At 41.9% G+C, this 21,050-nt stretch overlaps 1 protein-coding gene across 2 annotated transcripts in view; it reads right to left on the bottom strand.

The window, feature by feature from the left end:
* The window catches only part of LOC138840954 (CAP-Gly domain-containing linker protein 1-like), a 48,758-nt gene that overhangs the window by 20,985 nt on the left and 6,723 nt on the right, over positions 1-21,050 (bottom strand). For both annotated transcript variants that reach the window (XM_070041407.1, XM_070041406.1), the window contains 7 exons: positions 20,625-20,781; positions 17,745-17,910; positions 17,437-17,652; positions 11,877-14,144; positions 10,698-10,814; positions 5,930-6,036; positions 2,215-2,335 (listed from right to left, as the gene is read on the bottom strand). In XM_070041407.1, coding sequence (XP_069897508.1) covers positions 2,215-2,335; positions 5,930-6,036; positions 10,698-10,814; positions 11,877-14,144; positions 17,437-17,652; positions 17,745-17,910; positions 20,625-20,781 — 3,152 coding nt within the window. The remainder of the gene's footprint in view (positions 1-2,214; positions 2,336-5,929; positions 6,037-10,697; positions 10,815-11,876; positions 14,145-17,436; positions 17,653-17,744; positions 17,911-20,624; positions 20,782-21,050) is intronic.

Raw genomic sequence — 21,050 nt, forward strand, 5'->3', positions numbered from 1 at the left:
TTGTAGAAAACCTGCCTAGTAAGCATGAGGTTTCAAATCCCAGAACTGTCCAAGGGGAAAAAAGGAAGAAGTTACTTTCTAGCTCTTCTTTGAGGCACTATTTTTTAGCACCCTGAAAAATGACTTATTTTAAAACTGTTAATCACAAAGCCTTTTCAATAGGAAGCTACTGAATCCCTCTGTAAAGATAACAGAGCTGTTAGGATGGAGAAGAGCCTTGAAAACCTATGCTCAAGGTGTCAGATCTCCAGAGTTCCTTATAGCTAGCTCTGAGTGATAGAGATAGGAAACATAATCATCAGTCCAGTTCAAGTCACAACAGAAGAGAGTGATCTCTGTGTTCTTCCTATTATAAACTATACTCTTTCAACTAGAGATGTTCAATGAAATGAAAAAGAAAAACAAAAACAAGAAGGGAAGAGACTCAGAACTATCCTAACTCATCTTCTAAGTTCTGTGGATACATTAATGTTTTTAGATGCTCTAGCTAGTTGCTGGGGGGATAAAAGAACCTCTTCAGGTCAAAGGGCTTCTATTTTTTTTCCACGAACTCCAATTTCTCACATGCTGATCAAAGGACAGCAATGACTATGTAGTAAGTCAACATTCTTTGATTCTTTCCCAAACCCAAATCGGAAGATGACACACATCCCTTGACACCACTTGCCAAATAACATTGACCAAATTACAATCTTCTTTTTGCTGAATTTTCTCTTTTACACGGGAGATAAAAAGAGTGTTATCATACAAAATTTTAATGTGGATTAAGTGAAATGACAGCTACATCTCGGTGTGCCTGCCACAAATGAGCTAGCTACTCTCAGCCAACAGCATCACATCATTGTGAAATCTGAAGAATGTGGCATTAAAGAATAGAAAGCCGGGCAACAGTGGCTCATGCCTGTAATCCTAGCTACGCTGGAGGCTGAGATCTGAGGATCACGGTTCAAAGCCAGCCTGGGCAGGAAAGTCCAGAGACTCTTATCTCCAATAAACCACTAGAAAACCAGAAGTGGCACTGTGGTTCAAACGGTAGAGCACTCGCCTTGAGCTGAAGAGCGCAGGGATAGTGCCCAAGCCCAGAGTTCAAGCCCCACGACAAAAAAAAAACAAAAAAAACAGGCCCTGGTCGTGGGCCTGAACTCTGGGCCAGGGCGCTGTCTCTCAATTCTTCAGCTCAAGCCAAGTACCCTATGACTTGAGCCACAGTGTCACTTCTGGTTTTTTCTGCTCATGTGGCTGAGAAATCGAACCCAGGGCTTCATGCACACAAGGCAAGCACTCTACCCAGCCCAAGAATAGGAAAACTTTGAGAAGTCAAAACAAATACCTTGTGGTCTGAAATCAACTCTCCAAAAAGTTCTTTCACCAAAAACTGCACTCAACAGTGACACGAAAGTATTCTATCCAAGTTACAAATGATACTTGTATAATTGGTGTGTGTGTGGGGGGGTCCCTTTGTAGTACAAAGTAATAATGAATGATTTGAATGACTTAAAGCTGTGATTTCAAGCTGCTGCTCTAGCTCCGATGTGGCTAATAATTTTGTACTTTGATTTGACATTAGAGAAGAATACAAAGCAGAATATCTTGTCCTTTACAACAAATTCTGTTCTCATGTTTAATCAAAGTGTGTCAGAAACCTGTGTTTGTTTTAAATATGAGCAAATGGATTATGCTTCATCTCAGTTATAACCTACACTCCACATCTCAGCACACATGAATGCACACATACTCACAGGTCTATTAGTGAAAGGCTTAACCATTTTCTTTAAACTTAAAGAGAAGCAGAGTTCTCTTTAAAGTTAACTGTTAACCCTCACACTAAATCCATATTCTGAAATTGGTTTCCTTAAAACCAATTAAAAAAAACTTTAAGTGAAAAATCATTTTGAAATCCAAGCACTTAAATGCCTTCCTAGAAGATTAATAAAGATCTTTTCTTCTACTTGCTTATCAGATACAGCAGGTGTAGGTATGTGTGTGTATGTGTGTGTGTGTGTGTATTTAGCGGACTTGTCAATTAATTCTAAAATGTATGTAAAAGCAGCATGCTTAAAAACAAGGAGACATATAGCCCAGGTAACTTGAAATCGCATCTGGAATTGCCCAATCATACCACATATATCTCTAAGCAATCTCCAAGTATACCGAAAACAGCAACAGAGGTCAGCACAGCAGATCTAGAAACCCCTACACCAAAGGTCCACTGACCTTTTGATGACTTGTGACTTCGTCTCTGCTTCTCCCCAGTTCCTCAGCAAGTTTGACGTTCTCTTCTTGCAATGCTGAAAGCTGCTGGGACTTCTGAGCTGCTGCCTGCTTTAGGGTTTCTCTGCAAGGACAGTGAGTGCAGGGTTACCATAGAAACAAGACAGGCAAGGAAACTGTGGGAGACAACCAGCTTCACAGCACTGAGGAAAATAGATCTGGGTCACATGCTCAATAGGGTCTATAACAACAGGAGACTGTTAGCTACATGTAGGAGAGGCCACCCAGCACTAGCATCTCGAAAGGAGATGGCCACCCACAATTACTGCATTTTTTAAACCTAATAAACACAATGTCCACCCTCCCACCACCCCCGTTTACCCTCTAACAAGGAATTTTGCTTTAAAAAAAGACAAATGAAATGGTCACTACAGTTTTGTCTTTAGGAATATTTCTATTAATTATGTTAAATGAATGACATTAATAAAGTGATATAATTTGCTGCCACAGCACTCTATTCTAGCTGTATAGATGTGTAATCTGTTTTTCTCTGGCAGAAATAAAAGTGCAATGATCTAATTTACCAGCGTCTTTCAGAATCAATTGCTGACGTGAATCTGAGTATATATTTAGGACACAGAGATGGAATGCCAAAGGAAATAGTCCTCTAATTAAATGACAGGTATTATATTTTGATGGTATTCTTTCCACAATGCTAATTTGTAATCAAAGGAAGTTACAAAAATGTAACTTGATAGTTAACTTGTAATATGAATACAATCAGTATACAACATATAAGCATAAATTTATAAAACATTTTCTTATTGTTAAAATTAACCCTAAACATATAAGAATACATTATTCTTTACACATGGATATTCAAAATATTTTGCTTGATAAATGGATTTTAGTTTTATACTATAGAAGATTTCGATACAATTTTGAATTTTTATGTCTGTGCTGATTAAACTCCACTTAGCAAGCTGCAGGGCTGAATTCTGAATCCAGTCATCTGGGTAGGAATCCATCTGCTGATGCATGAACACATCTATTTTTAACTCAATTGTCTAATGGGTGGCAGTGCCTGACATGTTAAATTTTCTTGATTTTTATTTCTCCACCAACCTATAAAATGCTATTCTGGGATGGCATTAATGATTTAGGGGTACAAATCTATACAAAAATTCTCCTGGAACACCAAATAGAGCTTTTTAGAGAATTTTTTTTATTTATTTAGTAAATGAAGTAAAACTGACAAGGAATTTTACCCCCCAAGTAATTAATTATCCAAAAGCTAGAATGATTAATGTATTTTCTGTGTTGGTCCTGAGGCTAGAACTCAGGGCCTGGGTACTGTCCATGAGATTTTGTGCTCACGGGCTGCACTTCACCACTTGAGCCACAGCTCTACTTCTGGCTTTGTGGTGATTAACTGGAAAGAAGACTCCCAAAGACTTTCCTGTAGGAGCTGGCTTTGAACCACAATTCTCAGATCTCAGACTCCTGAGTAGCTAAGATTACAGGCAGAAGCCCCCAGTGCTTGGCTTGAAAAGACTGACTTTTTAACTGTGGATCAATCATTCAATTGATCCACATATGTATATGTGTGTATGTATGTGTACATGTGTATACATATACCTACATTCCTACCTCCTAGAAATATTTTTGTAGGTGTTTTCAGATTTATTTTTATTTTTTTGTCGGTCATGGGCTTGAACTCTGGGCCTGGGCGCTGTCTCTGCGCTCTTCAGCTTAAGGCAAGTGCTCTAATACTTGAGCTACAGCACCACTTCTGGTTTTCTAGTGGCTTACTGGAGATAAGAGTCTCAGGGACTTTTCTGTCCGGGCTGTCTTTGAACTGTGATCCTCAGATCTCAGCATCCTGAGTAGCTAGGATTATAGGGGTGAGCCACCAGCACCCAGCTTCAGAACTATTTTTGAGGGGCTGAGAAGGTGGCTCAGTGGTAGAGCGCATGCCTTGCACACATGAGGCCCTGGGTTTGATTCCTCAGCACCACATAAGCAGAAAAAGCCAGAAGTGGAGCTGTGGCTCAAGTGGTAGAGTGCTAGCCTTGAGCTGAAGAGCTCAGGGACAGTGCCCAGGTCCAGAGTTCAGGCCCCATGACTGACATCCCCCCCAAAAACAAAGAATTATTTTTGAGTGCCCTCAGAATTTTAATAATGGGATGATGTATGTACACACACACACACACACACACACACACACACACACACACACACACACACACACACACACACACACACACACACACACACACACACACACACACACACACACACACACACACACACACACACAGCAGGTAAACTTCATTTCCTCAATCCATGACAAATCAGAAGATTTTAGCTTAAGATACACTCATCCTAAGCCAGTTTATATTTTCCAGCTAGCACTCTCCACACAGAGCCTATGTAGTCTCAGCATTATGTGGCCTGTCATAATGATATTTGCATTCCTCTTCCTTCTCTTTCAACAATTCTCATCTCTTACAAATCTTTAGAAAGTCATTGTTTAAATTAAAAGACTGAAGTAAGGCAAATTAAAATAAAGAGCTAATACAGCAACCAAAAGAGGACAAATATCCTATAGTAATAATCTATAAAAAGTGTTATTAGGCTGGGAATGTGGCTTAGCGGCAAGTACTTGCCTAGCATGCATGAAGCCCTAGGTTCAATTCTTCAGTAGCACATAAGCAGAAAAAGACAGAAGTAGCACTGTGGCTCAAATGGTAGAGTACTAGCCTTGAGCAAAAGAAGCTCAGGGACAGTGACTAGTCCCTGAGTTAAAGCCCCAAGACTGGCAAAAAAAAAAAAAAAAAAAAAAAGTGTTATTTGCTGGATGCTAGTGGTTTATGCTTGTAACCCTAGCTACTCAGGAGACTGAGATCTGAGGATCACAGTCTGAAGCCAGTCCAGGCAGGAAAGTCTGTGAGACACCTATCTCCAATTAACCACCAGAAAACCAGAAATGGTTCTGTGGCTGGGATAGTTCCCAGGTCCCGAGTTCAAGCACCTTAAACCAAAACAAAACAAGAAAGTGTCATTTTCATCCAATGCTACAGTCCAAAGGCAAGGACACTTGGCTTGTCTCCAGTGTATAGTGGGGAGATGCACTTCATGGAGAAAAGGGATCCTGTAGTCCAACCCCAAGACACGCAGGGCTGATTCTGAAAACACTCACAGAAACATTTCTAGGGGCTGCAGATGTCTTCAGTGCCCAGCATAATCAAGGTGCTGGGTTCTCCCTTCAACACTGCAAGTATAAACATTTCTAACAACTTTTAGAGAGGCTACTTCCATTCCATAAGACAAGATAACCTGAAACAAAGGTTCTGCAGTTTTATTTACTTATTTTGGGTCCGGTCGTGGGGCCTGAACTCTGGGCCTGGGCACTATCCCTCAGCTCTTCAGCTCAAGGCGAGCACTCTACCACTTGAGCCACAGCACCACTTCTGACTTTTTCTGTTTATGTGGTGCTGAGGAAATAAACCCAGGGCCTCATGCATGCAAGGCAAGTTTTCCTTTTTGCAATTTAAAATAAGGGCCATAATTTCTTTCAGAGAACCCTTTTTTTGGTGGTCACAGGGCTTGAACTCTGGGCCTGGGCACTGTCCCTCAGCTCTTCAGCTCAAGGCGAGCGCTCTACCACCTGGGCCACAGCGCCACTCATAATTTCTTTCAAAGAACATAAACTTACATTTCTTTCTTGAATTCTTCCATTTTCTGATTCTCAACTGTTAGAAGCTCTTTTGATTTGTTCAGCTCTTCCACATTTTTCAGGTTGTTTTCTTTAAGTGTATCCAACTTAAAGACCAAGAAAAAACAACACTTGATGAAATTATTTCATTTTCCAATGACTTGGCTGGATATTCAAACTATTCATAAAAACTGCATTTTAAAATACATGAAATTAGTCACTTGTAAAACAAAGAAAAGGGGGAGTTCACCTAAGTGAAGAGATTATAAATAACAAATCTGTTATAAATTCCAAGTCTCTTCCTTACATTTTCTGTTCACTTGACTAAAATGTCAAACATAAATTAAAACAAAAGCTCTCTTTCATCTTGTGTACAATTCCCAGTACTTATCACAAAGCTTGATCCTAGCTATTCAGAAGGCTGAGATCTGAGGGTCACGGTGCAAAGCCAGACTGGGCAAGTAGTCTGTAAGACTCATCTCCAATGAACCACCAGAAAACTAGAAGTGGTGCTGTGGTTCAATGTGGTAGAGCATTAACCTGGAACAAAAGAGCTCAGGGACAGTGTCCAGGCCCCAACTCCAACCCCAACCCCAACCCCAACCCCAAGTTCATAACTGACCCCCCCCGCCCAAAAAAAAGGCAAGAAATAAACCACAAATCAGTGACAAAGGATTATTCCCTGTGATTAAACAAGACTCCTTCCCTTCCCTTCTCTCTATATTAGTGATGCTGGATATATTTTTCCAGTGTTGGTACTAAAATTACATAATCCTTATTATAAAAATTATTTGAATTACCATATTGGTTGACTGTATAAAGTTTTAGGTATCCACCTGAACTTTAATATGAAGAGAAACAAGCCATACGAGACCAAAGGGATTTTGTACACATTCAGGCCCAGCACTTTCCTTAAGGGATACAGCTAGTGGAGGGTCTGGCCCCTGGTGAGAAAGCCAGGTATGTTGCTGGAATAGTAGGAGTAACTAAGGGGAAGCTTTTGCAGGTGGCTGGAGCTCAGCATGCAAAGCACCTGTCAAGGATGAGAGCTCAAAGAGGCTATTTATGACATGGCGTGATCCTGAGGTAAGACTCACTCTCTGGGCCTTGTGTCTTTGTCTTCTACAGCCAATAAAGAGAGTTCTCTCATATGCCACCAGCCAGGAATCTAGAAAGTGTCTTGTTAGTTTTAATACCACCAATTTCCTTTTAATGCCCTCCATCATCCCAAATTTATGATCAAGAAAAACAATATATCAACCAGATGCTGTTAGCTCACACCTGTAATCCTAGCTACTAAGGAGACTGAGATCTGAGGATCCAGGTTCAAAGCCAGCCTGGGGCAGGAAAATCGGTGAGACTCTTATCTCCAATTAGCCACCAGAAAACTGGAAGTGGCACTGTGGCTCAAAGTGGTAGAGCGCTAGCCTTGAGCAAAAAAGCATAGGGATAGCGTCCAGGCCCTAAGTTCAAGCCCCACAACCAGAAAAGAAAAAGAAAAAAAAAGGAAAAGAAAAAGGAAATATCACAATGGCCCAAGATATGGTTCATGGTTCATCCAGACTTCTGGTCTGGCTACAACAGATGCACAATTCTCTCTGAGCTCAACCTTAAAGGTTAGAGACATTTCCTAAACCTTTGTTCACACTGGCTTCAAATTTTGAATTTTTTTTTTTCTGGCTTGAAACTCAAGGCCTGGGCCACTGTCCCTGAGCACTTTTGCTCAAGGTTAGCACTCTATCACTTTCAGCCACAGCTCCACTTCTGATTTTCAGGTGAGTAACTACATAGGAGTCTCATGGACCTTACTGCTTGGACTCACTTTGAACCAAGATTCTCAGATCTCAGGCTCCTGAGTAGGAAGGATTACAGGAATAAGTGACCAGTGCCTGTCTTCCCTTATGATTTTTTAGTACTTTCTCTTTTTTTTCAGTACTGGGGTTTGAACTTAAGCCCTCAAGTTTTCTAAGCGGGCACTCACTGCCACGTGCTGGTTATTTCTGCACTGAAGATTTTCAAGATAAGGTCTTGCTTTATGTGTAGACTGTGCTCCTCATATTTTGCTTCCCTTTTTTGCTGTATAACAGGTGCATGCAACAATAATCAGCCTTAGTTAACCTTGATCCCCCAATCTCTGTCTTCCAAGTAGTTAGGATTATAGATGTGAATCGTAAGTGTCTAGCTTGCTCCCCCTCACTTTCTCATACCAGGGATTGGATTTAGGGCTTCATGTCTATTTGGCTTGTTTGCTTGGCTGGTGTTCTACTACTTGGGCTTATACCTCCAGGATAGCTTTGTGCTATTTATTTTGGAGCTCAAGCCTTGTAGATCTTTTCTGCTTGGGTTGGCTTTGAACTGAAATCCTTTAGATCTCAGATTCCTATGTAGCTAGGATTATACCCATGAATCACCTGCACCTGGTCCCAGCTATTATGCATGCCAGTTCTGGGGTTTGAACTCAGAGCCTGGGTTCTGCCCCTGAGCTTCTCTGTGCTCAAGGCTAGCACTCTGCCACTTGATCCACAGCACCACTTCCTGCTTTTTCTGAGTAGTTTATTGGAGATAAGAGTCTCTCATGGGGCTGAGAATGTGGCTTAGTGGAAGAGTGTTTGCCTAGCATGCATGAAGAACTCAGTACCACATAAACAGAAAAAGGCAGAAGTGGAGCTGTGGCTCAAGTAGTAGAATGATAGTCTTTTTTTGTTGTTGTTGTTGGTCATGGGAACTCTGGGCCTGGGCGCTGTCCCTCAGCTCTTCAGCTCAAGGCGAGCGCTCTACGCTTGAGCCACAGCGCCACTTCCAGTTTTCTAGTGGTTTATTAGAGATAAGAGTCTCATGGACTTTCCTGCCCGGGCTGGTTTTGAACAGAGATCCTCATATCTCAGCCTCCTGAGCAGCTAGGATTACAGGCCTGAGCCACCAGCGCCTGACTAGAATGCTAGTCTTGAGCAAAGGAAGCTTAGGGACAGTGTCCAGGCAATGAGTTCAAGCCTCAGGAATGGCAAAAACAAATAAAAACCTCTCACAGACTTTCCTGCCCAGGCTGGCTTCGAACTGTGATCCTCAGATCTTAGCCTCCTGAGTAGCTAGGATTACAGGCGTGAGCCAACTGGCACTTGGCAGTTTTTTGTTTTTGTTTTTTTAATAAACTTGTCTTCTTGTAGTATTGTCAATTTTGTTCACCCTATCATTACTTCAAAATGTCAGTGCCTTGGCAAAATCACATAGGAGGAGGCCTAGTCTTCATACAGTTATCCCATTTGGTCATCCCATCCTCTTGATCAACTTCTAAAACACTTTACTTTCCTGTGACTTAAAAAAATATGTGGGTGAGAGGCTGGGAAGGTGGCTCAATGGTAGAGCACTAGCCTTGAGCTGAGGGACAGCGCCCAGGCCCAGAGTTCAGGCCCATGACCGACAAAAAACAAAAACAAAAAAACAAAAAAACCTGGGTGGGACTATGGCTTAGTGTTAGAGTGTTTGCCTATCATGCATGAAGCCCTGCTGGGTTCGATTCCTCAGTACCACATAAACAGAAAAAGCCAGAAGTAGTGTTGTGGCTCAAGTGGCAGAGTGCTAGCTTTGAGCAAAGAGAAGCTTAGGGACAGTGTCCAGGCCCTGAGTGCAAGCTCCAGGCAAAAAAACAAAAACCAAAACCAAAAACCAAAAACCTGAAAGTATAAAGAACTTTATATACCCATTTCAGTGAGTCTGTCTGCTAGGGATTTAGGTAGAAGTTTTCCAAAAAGAGAAAAAGTTACTATGAGTTGGGAAGGGGGAAACAGGAGAATTAGGGAATTATCCAAGAAGGAGAAGTATTACCTATGGATAGAACAGAAATACCTTCATGCCATAAATGTATCCAGTTCCAGAAGTCACTAATTACATAAAAGGGAATCTGTATTGAACTAGGCCAAGAAAAGGCCTACATCAGGCTGGGAACGTGGCTCAGTGGTAGAGTGCTTGCCTTGTATGCATGAGGCCTTGGGCTCAATTCCTCAGCACCACATAAGCAGAAAAAGCCAGAAGTGGCGCTGTAGCTCAAGTGGTAGACCACTAGCCTTGAGCTGAAGAGCTGAGGGACAGTACCTAGGCCCAGAGTTCAGGCCCCATGATTGACCAAGAAAAAAGAAAAAAAAGAAAAGGCCCACCTCAAGATCAGGGATGGAGACTGGAATTTAGTGGTTCCAATGTGTGAGGAGTTGAAGAAAAACAATGTGATACAAGATAAAGGTTACAGAAACTAGGAATGCCGGGGCTGGGAAGGTGGCTCAGTGGTAGAGCGCTTGCCTTGCATGCATGAGGCCCTGAGTTCAATTCCTCAGCACCACATAAGCAAAAAGAAAAAACCCGGAAGTGGCACTGTGACTCAAGTGGTAGAGCACTAGCCTTGAGCTGAAGAGCTGAAGGACAGTGCCCAGGCCCAGAGTTCAGGCCCCACAACCGGACCCCCCAAAAAAAAAAGAAAAAAAAAAAGAAACTAGGAATGCCACCAGCACTTCCTGTCTAGTGCTATCATGAAATAATTACCTTTGACAGCCACACTATTAGGGTTTCTCCCTCAATTCTTAAAGGTTGGTCCTACTAAATAAGTAATGAAGCAATCCGCTTTATTTAGTATATGGATGTGGCATGTATTAGACTCTAACACAGACCAAACCTGTATGAGTCCAGCATCAAAAATTTACACAGTCCTGAGTTAGTGATCAAACATTCCATGAAGCCGGTAAGCTGTTCTTTGTACAAAAAACCATTTAAATCTGATTACTTCGGTCTGTAGTTTTGCATTTGTTTGCTTGGTGTCCTCCAAGGAGGCCAGAGTTTCTGTCTTCTCTTTGGTCATCTGTTCCATTATCTGCATGGCATCTTCTGCAGTCTGAGCAGCCTAAGTACAAGAAAACACTGTGAGAAGGAGAATACCTTCCTGATGCCATCAGGCACAATCAGGCTATGCTGCTCAGGCAGCACTCAGCATCTGTGTGGCTAAGGGAGACACACAGAGGTCAAAGCCATCAACCCAACCCTGAAGACAACAGACATGTGAAGGGTCTGTACTCCGAAGTAGAACAAAGTTACAAACCTTTTCCAGGCCATCTCTCAATAATTCATGTCTATATTCCTCTAAACCTACATCTAAGTTCCAAGTTACACTGGAAAGCTTGTTATCATTCTGACTTACATTTGACAAGTCTCGTGGTAATAAAAAGTAATTCCCCATAGAGCTGAATGTTTCTTAATCACACTTATTGCACTAAGTTTAAAATACTATTCTTAATATTTCAAATTTAGGGCTTTTGAAATCATTCAATTTAGGATGATAATATTTGCACATAAAAACATAAATTATTTGGGCAATTATCATGTAAAGCTCAAGTGTTTCAAGAGAACTACTTAATTGAAAGTCTATGAGAGAAACTGTGGGTAATGAATTGTGGCTGTGAATAAAAAAGATGTGTACATCTGGAAATAATGCATACTGGCTGCTAAATAGTAAAAAATAATACCCTGCAGTTTCACTTGGTTTGTTATAGCAGTTATACTCAGCTATAGCTGGAGGTTTCAGTGGAGTCATCTAACTCCAAAAAGACACAATCAGACATTTAAAAGCCAAATAGCAGAAAACTGTACTTCAGTATGTTCCCATTCTACTACTGCTCTTAAGCTCTTAACAATCACAACTTTTTCAGTTTTCCATTAAATTAAAAAAGAATCTTTTTTATTCCCAGTTTGCCATTTTTTTCTAAATGGGGGAGACTACTGCAATTAGATATTTAGTAAAGAATTGTCCTTTCAGACTGCAACAAACAGCTGGAGACATATGAGCTATGAAGGGTCTGCACTGATTTAACTGAGTAGCAATGAGGGAAAAAAATCACGTAAGCTACTAATGTTAGTGCAGAGGGTTAGTAAGTAGTCCCAGTGTGCGATACTTGAACTCTCACTTTACCGTAAATGAATGAAGAGTCTCAAGCTCTCTAATTTTAAGGGTAAGCTTGCTCTTGTCTTTCCTCAAAGTACGGTTTTCACTTTGAGATTCTAGAAGGTTGGTTGAAATGTGGCTGTTGGTCTTGGCCAGCTGGCTAATCTCCTTCTGTAGGAGAAAGTAGTTTTCTTCCAGCTTCTCCTTCTCCTTCAGGAGCTCATCATTTCTCAGCATCATTTCTCTTTTCTCAGCCAGGATACTCTTGTTATCCTGTAGCACCTTGGCTCTGTCAGCCACAGCCACCTCATGGTTCAGCCGAAGATCTTCCAGGATCTTGGTGAGGCAGCTGTGGAGTTCCTGCAGTTCCAACTTGGACTTGGATAGAGCAGCAAAATCACTTTTCAGGGTCTCGATATTGGCAGCAAGTTGAGCTGTTTCCATGCTCAAGAGCTCCTTTTCCTTAATTATCTCCACCACTTGTTGTTCCAATTTGGTTTTTTCTTGCATTAGTACAAACTTCTCAGACTGAAGCTGTTCTGTACACACTCTTAACCCATCCACCTCCTGCTCCAAGAGCACCATTCTGCCATGAAGTTTATTGTTTTCATACAAGGATGACTCATTTTCCTTCACTCTGGCCTCTTTTTCCAGGATTAAAGACTGCTGTATTGTATGAATCTCTTCATTTAATTTCTGACATTCTTCTTGCAGGTTTAAACCATCCCTCAGCAGTATGTTCTTTTCACAACAACAAGTCTTAAGCTCAACATTCAAATTCTCCTTTGCTTGCATCATGTTGTTGTGTTCTTTTTCAAGATCCCTTTTGGCATTCTGAGCTTCTTTCAGCAATAAAGAGAGGTCACACTTACTGGCCTCTAGCTCTTGATTTTTCTGTTTTCTCTCCTGAAGCTCTTTCTTCAGAGCATCGATATTACCAAGTAGTTTCACCTTCTCCTGAACAATTATTCTTCGGCTTGCAGCCTCTTGCTCATACTTTCTTTTAAGGTCTCCTATGGCTTTGATGGAATTCTCTCTTTCTGAAAGTAAATCTCCAATTTGTACTTCTAGTGCCGATTTTTCTTTCAAGAGGCTGTCTTGCTGCTTTTTAAGCTTAGTAATTTTCTGACAAGCTATCTCCTTCTCAGAAGCTAGGCATGTGATTTTGTCATTGAGACTCATCTCAAGATGAGTGGCTTCTTCAGAGTGCTTGTTGAGTTTTTCAGTAATGAGCCTATTTTCACTTAAAACTTCTTCTTTCTCAGCCAGAAGCCTCCTCTCAGAGGCAGCCAGAGTCTCTTTCTCATGAAGAAGCTGGATGCACTCAGAGTCTGTGATTGCCCGGCTTGTCTTAATCTCTTCCAGGAGCTTTGTAAGACTTGCATTGGTAGCCTGAAGCTGCCTTGTCTCCAGCTCAGCCTTCCTCAGTGCTTTGCTGGCACAGTCTAGCTGTGTGCGCAGAGCATCAGCTTCAGTGCTGAGGAGCTGTTTGACCTGCAGGGCAGCCTCCAGGCTGGCACTCAGCTTCTCCTGACCCTGACGTAGTGTGTCCTTCTCAAGCTGCAGGTCTCTGTTGCTTTGGAGAAGGCTCTCTCGTTCTGCCTTTAGGGCCAGGCACATGTTATCGAGGCTCAACTGCTTCTCAGCTGTTGACCTCTTCTCGGTTGTGAGCTCTTCAATCTCGTGGACTAAGGCTTTCTGATCCTTGACAAGCTCCTCGTAAGCACTCTGAAGTTTCTGAATGATGTCGTCCTTGTCTTTCGTCAAGATAAGGTTTTCAGCAGAAAGCTTCTTGATCTGATCCTCCAGGTGATCTTTCTCTACCCGAGCCCTCTCAGACATAGCTATGAGAGCATCTGTGCGGAAGTGGAGCTCCTCGATGAGCGTCTGCATGTGCACCTTGGAAGCTTGCAAAGAGTCATTCTCCACATTTATCTTCAAAAGTTCTTCCTGTGCAACGCTGATTTCTTTCAGCAGTTTTTCTCTCTCAATAGCCAAAGCTTCTTTATCAAGATGTTCTTGCTTGTAAAGCTTTTCAGCATCTTGCTTTTCTTTTAAAACTTTTTCCTTTTCTAAATTGAGAGTTTTGTTTGCTGACCATAGTTTCTGTTGGTCTTCCTGAAGCAAAGTTATTTTGGCCTCCATTTCTATCAACTTTGATAAAAGTGAACCTTTTTCTACCTTTAAAGCATTGCCTTCCTGTGCAAGAAGCTGCTTCTCTGATTTCAGACCCCTCAGCTCTTCTGACATTAGTTCAATTTCTTTTTTGGCTGATGTTAACAAATAAGTTAGCGACTACAGAAACACAAGATGGGAAGAATGGAAACAAAATGAAATCAAGCAGACAAATGCAAAAATGCAAGCCCAAATAACTTAATGCAGACTGTCAAACTTTAAATTTTCCACAGTAAGCTGCATAGAAACCATAAAATAACAAGAGGAAGAAACTGGAGAAACAGATCTCATAAAGGCATAATACAAAGCAAATTTAGCTTTGCAAAGTGCTTATTCACTTGCCTTATCTTTGGAACAACTTATGAAATTATTCCTGATAACTCCCTACCAGAAAGAAATAGCATCCTGATTTTAACATCAGGGCTTAAGATTCTCTCCTGCCATTCCAATCGCCTCCACTATATCCATTGTAAAAAATATTCATAAGCCAAGCGGCCAGTGGCTCATGCCCATAATCCTAACTACTCAGAAGGTTGAGACCTGAGGACTGCAATTTGAAGCCAGCCCCAGGTAAGAAGTCTATGATACTTTTAGCTCCAATTAACCATCAAAAAGCTTTAAGTGAAGCTCTGGCTAGCTTTGGACAAAAAAAGCTCAAGGACAGTACCCAGACTGACTTCAAGCCCCTGGACATACAACCCACGCTTCCTCCTCCCCTTTCTCCCTCCCCCCGCCAGACACCACACAGACACACACACACATCATAGAAGAATTTGTAAAAATATAATTCTCAGACAAGGGTATAGTTTCAGTAGTAGAGCACATGCTTAGTATGTAAAAGGCTACAGGTTGCATCTGCAAAAAAAAAAAAAATCCCCCACCACCATATAACTATAAAAACTAAATATATTTTAGCAAAAGGTAGTGGTTACAATGGGAATTAAATCACCTCTTTATAAACTAAATGCAAGACCTTATTTCATAAAGTCACTGGGCTAAGAATGATCTAATCCTAACACACACACACCACACACACACACACACACACACAGCTAATTTCTGGGCTTTGGTAACCAAAAATAAAGAATTTTTTTTTGGGGGGTCCAGTCATGGGGCCTGAACTCTGGGCCTGGGCGCTGTCCCTCAGCTCTTCAGCTCAAGGCTGGCACTCTACCACTTGAGCCACAGTGCCACTTCTGGCTTTTTTCTTATGTGGTGCTGAGGAATCGAACCCAGGGCCTCGAGCATGCAAGGCAAGTGCTCTACCACTGAGCCACCTTCCCAGCCCATAAAGAATGTTTTAAGTATTATTTACAAGATAATCTGACCCCAATATCTATACTGGCACTGTCCAGAACTTTTTGTCCTGTACAGTAGTCATGTGACTACCAAGCACTTTCAATGTGTTGAGTACAATTGAGGAGGTGGATTTGCAATTTTCTTTCTGTCAGTCATGGGGCTTGAACTCAAGACCTAAGTTATGTCCCTGAGCAATTTTTGCTCAAGGCTAGTGCTCTACCACTTTGAGCCATAGTGCCACTTTTGGTTTTCTGGCAGTTTATTGGAGAGAAGAGCACTTTCCTGGGAGGGCTGGCTTTGAACCACGATCCTCAGATCTCAGCCTCCTGAGTAGCTAGGATTACAAATGTGAACCACTAGATCCTGGCCTACAATTTTAAGATGCAACAGATCTAAAATTAACTTGTCTCATGGGGCTAGTGATTTTTGTATTAGACAGCAGAGTTACAGAACAGTGAGTCATAAGCCAGGTTCACCAACTCTGTGACCTCCTGGAATGGAGTATGAATATTGTATAAACTTCCCTAAGGTAATAAGATAATCAGATAATAAGATAACAAGGTAATAAGTTAATCAGATTCTCCAGAGTTTATACGTCATTAAACTTTACTCTAATCCAACATGCACGTGGCAACTTTGGGGAGGGAAAGAGTTCTGACATTTTAATGAAATGACTTCTAAACAAACCACCAGATAAAAATCAGCAAAACCTCACACCAACAACTGCAATGCTGTGGTTTGGCCAGGCAATAACATTTCAAATACCATTTCAAACATTTACAAAATTAGAGTTTATTCCCATAAAGGGAACCCACAGACAATAGATCCGGGAATCATATCCACCATTAAATGGCTCATCAAATTAGAGGTGGGTTTTTGTTGTTTGTTTTGTGTCATTCCTGAATCTTGAACTCAGGGTCTGAGCATACTGTCCCTTTGTTCTTTTGCTTAATTAAGGTTAGCTCTCTAACACTTTGAGCTATAGCTACACTTCTGATTTTCTGGTGGTTAATTGGAGATGAGTCCCACAGGAAAAAAAAAGAGTCCCACAGACTTTCCTACCTGGGTTGGCTTCAAACCATAATCCCCGGATCTCAGTTTCCTGAGTAGCTAGGACTACAGGTGTGAGTGACTAGCACCCAGCACTGGAGGTGTTTTTAAGAGGAGAGAGGAGAAAGTCCTGATTGGCAGGATGTGGAAGACAGAAGCCGCAACCTCTGACATGTGTGTCCAGGTTCATTTATTTAACAGATAGTTCTGGAGGCAGAAACCAGGGCCTGCTAATAATGCTAGGCAAATTCTCAATGTCTGAACTACCTACTGTCTACAACAGCAGGAGTTTAGTGAGACTAGATTCAAGTTCTTTTCAACATTTCTTACTACTAAATGCATAATAAACATTTCTGTAACACATCAAAAATAAAAACAAGTATTTACCTTTCCTTAAACAATAAAAAGTGAAATAATGGTAGAAAGGTTATATTTTCTGAAGTTATTACAGTTAAAGCACCACATACTGAAACTCAACATTCTACTCCTTAACTAATAAGATACTTCTTGGGTCCTTGATTCCAACTTTCTTGGCACTAAGTTCACAGAGGCTTTCTGGGCCCACACAAAAGTCTTCATAGTTTTCGCTTTAGGCTCTTCTTACAAGAGTCCTATTCATTCAGTGGTCTCTGCCTTCTGCTTTCTGTAGTTTGTCTTTCCTAAACCCAGGGGTAGCAGCATGTTCAGCCAAGACTACAGGAAGATGCTTTCCCATCCACACCAGAGTCTACTGCAAGCAAGCCAACAGAGCTCAGACAACAAGAGGCTATGTGACAGTTGAGGACAAACAGCACAGGGGTAGTGATGGCTATCAGGCACACTTAGAGATAAGACCTGTAGCTATCACCATCTCTAAGAAGGAAGAGCAGCTGACAAAAACATTTGAGACCATAGGAAATTCCATTCACCATCCACCTGACACCTAGTAATTATCATTTGTGAGGACAAGTCAATGGATCTCGTTTGCTGCTACTTTCTAAGCTTCCTTGCAGCCGTGGTGCAGAACTCAAGCAAGCAATAACACAGTTGCACATAGCTGTACCACTTCTCCTCTCAGACTTACTTTGGCTTTATCGGCCTGTGTTTTCAGTTCCTCCATCTCCTGCATCAAGCCTCTGTTCTCCTCCTGTGCAGTCCTCAGCTTCTCCTCTGTGTCCAACAGTATCTTCTGGAGGTTCTGCAGGATTTCTTCATGCTTTGTTTGCATATCGGAACTGGCTTTTTCATACCTGGCTTTCAGATCCTGACACTGGTTGTGGCTTGTTTCCATTTTCTTTTCCTGCAGAATCCCCAAAGCCATGAGTGTCATTTGGCCATACATGGACCCCCTGCTCTCCTTATAACAAACAGTTCCACGTATTCCCTCCTTACCAGGTCCAACAATTTTTCTTCTAATCCTTTCTTTTCTTCTTCATGCTTTTTGGCTGTTTCCTGCTGGCTCTGTTCAGCTTTAAGAGTTATTTCCCCAATATTTTTCTGCAGAAAACTTGCATTTTCATTAGCCTTTGTAAGTTTTAGCTGTAATTCTTCTACACATCTAAAACAAAATTCAATGAGATATCAGGTTTTTTCATAAAAATGTCTTAAACTTAAGAATTATATTAGAGGGGCTGGGAAGGTGGCTCAGTGGTAGAGTGCTTGCCTTGCATGCCTGAGGCCCTGGGTTCAATTCCTTAGCACCACATAAGCAAAAAGAAAAAAGCCAGAAGTGGCGCTGTGGCTCAAGTGGTAGAGCGCTAGCCTTGAGCTGAAGAGCTGAGGGACAGCACCCAGGCCCAGAGTTCAGGCCCCATGACCGGACCCCCCCAAAAAAAAAAAAAAAAGAATTATATTAGAGGAGCTGGGAAGGGGGCTCAATGATAGAGCGCTTGCCTTGCATGCATGAGGCCCTGCGTTCGATTCTTTAGCACCACATAAGCAGAAAAACTTGAAAGTGGCGCTGTGGCTCAAGTGGTAGAGCGCTAGCCTTGAGCTGAAGAGCTGAGGGACAGAGCAAAGGGTTCAGGCCCCAGGACCACAAAAAAAAAAATAATTATATTAGAAACAATTTGTTTTTTTGGCCAGTCCTGGGGCTTGAACTTAGGTCCTGGACTTTTTTGCTCAAGACTAGTACTCTACCACTTGAGCCACAGTACCACTTTGAGCTGTTTCTGTTTATGTGGTACTGAGGAGTCGAATCCAGGGATTCCTGAATGCTAGGCAAGCACTCTACCACTAGGCCACATTCCTAGCCCTTTTTTTTTTTTTTGAGACAGGGTCTCATCATGCAACCTAGGTTGGTCAAAAACTTGCTTTGCAGCCCAAACGAACCTCAAACATACAATTCTCCCATTTCAGTCTCTTGAATGCTGGGATTATAGGTATGTACCACCATGCCCACAAGAAATATACTTTTTTTGTGTGTTGGTCCTGTTGCTTGAACTCAGGGCACTGGGCATTGTCTCTGAGTTTTTACACTCAAGGCTAGTATCTATCATTTAATCCACAACTCCACTTCTGGCTTTTTGACAGTTAATTGGTGGTAAGAGTCTCACAGACCTTCCTGCCAAAGCTGGCTCTGTACCATAATCCTCAGATCTCAGCCTCCTGAGTAGCAAGGATTACAGGTATACACCACCAAGAACAACAATTTATTAATGGTTATATAATTTGTGAAACAATTGGTTATATAATTTGAATAATAATCCCTGAAATCAAGGCAGATAAAAAAATGACTTGCCTGAAGAATAATTTTAACAACTGTGGTAGTTAAACATTATTCAGGTAACAACTATTACACTATGAAAGTGAATTGTTTATTGTCTTATATTAGTATATCAATAAGGAAAAATGATGGGGCTGGGAAGGTGGCTCAGTGATAGAGCACTTGCCTTGCATGCATGAGACCCTGGGTTCCATTCCTTAGCACCACATAAGCAAAAAAGAAAAAAAGCCGGAAGTGGTGCTGTGGCTCAAGTGGAGAGCGCTAGCTTTGAGCTGAAGAGCTGAGGGACAGTGCCCAGGCCCAGCGTTCAGGCCCCACAACCGGACCCCCCCCAAAAAAAAAATATAAGGAAAAATGAGTGAAAAATATACTAAAGGAAATAGAATTGAGGGAAATGGTGGAGCATTTGCATGTTTGAGGCCCTGAGTTGAATCTTCAGTACCACACCCACACACACCCACACCTACCCACCCCCCCTCCCCCCCACACACACAATTTAAAATAGCTGTGTGCCAGTAGCTGATGCCTGTAATTCTAGCTACTCAGGAGACTGAGATCTGAGGATCGTGGTTCAAAGCCAGCCCAGGCAGGAAAATCTGTGAGACTCTTATCTCCAATTAACCAACAGAAAACCAGAAGTGGCACTGTGGCTCAAGTGGTAGAGTGCTAGCATTGAGTTGAAGAGCTGAGGGACAGTGCCCAGGCCCAGAGTTTAAGCCCCACAACTGACCAAAAAAAAAAAGAAAAAGCCGGTACCAGTGGCTCACCCTGTAATCCTACCTACTCAGGAGGCTGAGATCTGAGGATCAAGGTTCAAAGCCAGCCTGGGCAGGGAGGTCCATGAGACTCTTATCGCCAATAAACCACTAGGAAACCGGAAGTGGTCCTGTGGCTCATGCCATAGAGTGCTAGCCTTGAGCTCAAGAGCGCAGGACAGAGCCCAAGCCCAGAGTTCAAGCCCCACAACCGACAAAAAAAAAAAAAAGAAAAGAAAAGAAAAAAAAGTAAAAATAAAAGCTGGGCACCAATATATTTTGATGAGAGATAGGCAAAGTCCATTTTAGAATGTTAAGCAGTTAAGTACACAATAAAGCAATAACAGGAAGAAACAGAGGGTAGGGACATGTAGTTTAGCTCAGTGGCAGAATGCTTGCCTCATATATGCAAGGAACTGGGTTCAATCCCAGCATTACAAGCACAAAAGCAAGAGCAAAATCAAGGGAAAGGAGGGGGGAGATAGGAAAGTATAAAAGACAACAACCCTGGGGCTGGGAATGTGGCTCAGTGATAGAATGCTTGCCTAGCATGCATGAAAGCCTGTGTCTGATTCCTTAGCACTACATACACAGAAAAAGCCGGAAGGGCACTATGACTCAAGTGGTAGAGCACCAGCCTTGAGCAAAAGCAGCTGAGGGACAGTGCCCAGGCCCAAAGTTCAAGTCCCGTGATTGGCCGGGGGACGGGGAGGGGAAGAGACAACAACCCGGAGCCTATGTCTTCTCAATATCTAGACACGGCCAAGCCTAACCATCAACATATCTACATACCTTTCTTTCAGACGCAACTCATCATTCATTTTTGTCAGCTGAGAAGAATTATCTCCTGACATCTTCATTATTTCTGCAATGTCATTTTCCAGTTTTTCCTTTGCCTTTATCAACTGTTCTTCTCTTTCATCCTGCTCTCTAAATTTGGCCTCCATATCTGAATACACAAAAATAGCACTTCTGACCAAGATGCATTGTACTCATAACATACCTTACAGAACTGTAACCTCTTTGTACAACTACTTAATAATAAAATTTATAAAAATAGCACCTCTGTATTAAGAGCAAGAAACATTTATTGGATACATCTTGCACTAGGGATATTGGCAGGTGCCAATCCCTAACCCTCAAGGAAATCACACAGGTGCCAATCCCTAACCTCAAGGAAATCACACTTTAGCAAAGACAAGACACCAAAAGGATAAA

The sequence above is a fragment of the Dipodomys merriami genome, unplaced genomic scaffold (assembly GCF_024711535.1).
Source record: "Dipodomys merriami isolate MVZ:Mamm:240054 unplaced genomic scaffold, mDipMer1.0.p SCAF_307, whole genome shotgun sequence".
In the NCBI taxonomy this organism is placed as follows: domain Eukaryota; kingdom Metazoa; phylum Chordata; class Mammalia; order Rodentia; family Heteromyidae; genus Dipodomys; species Dipodomys merriami.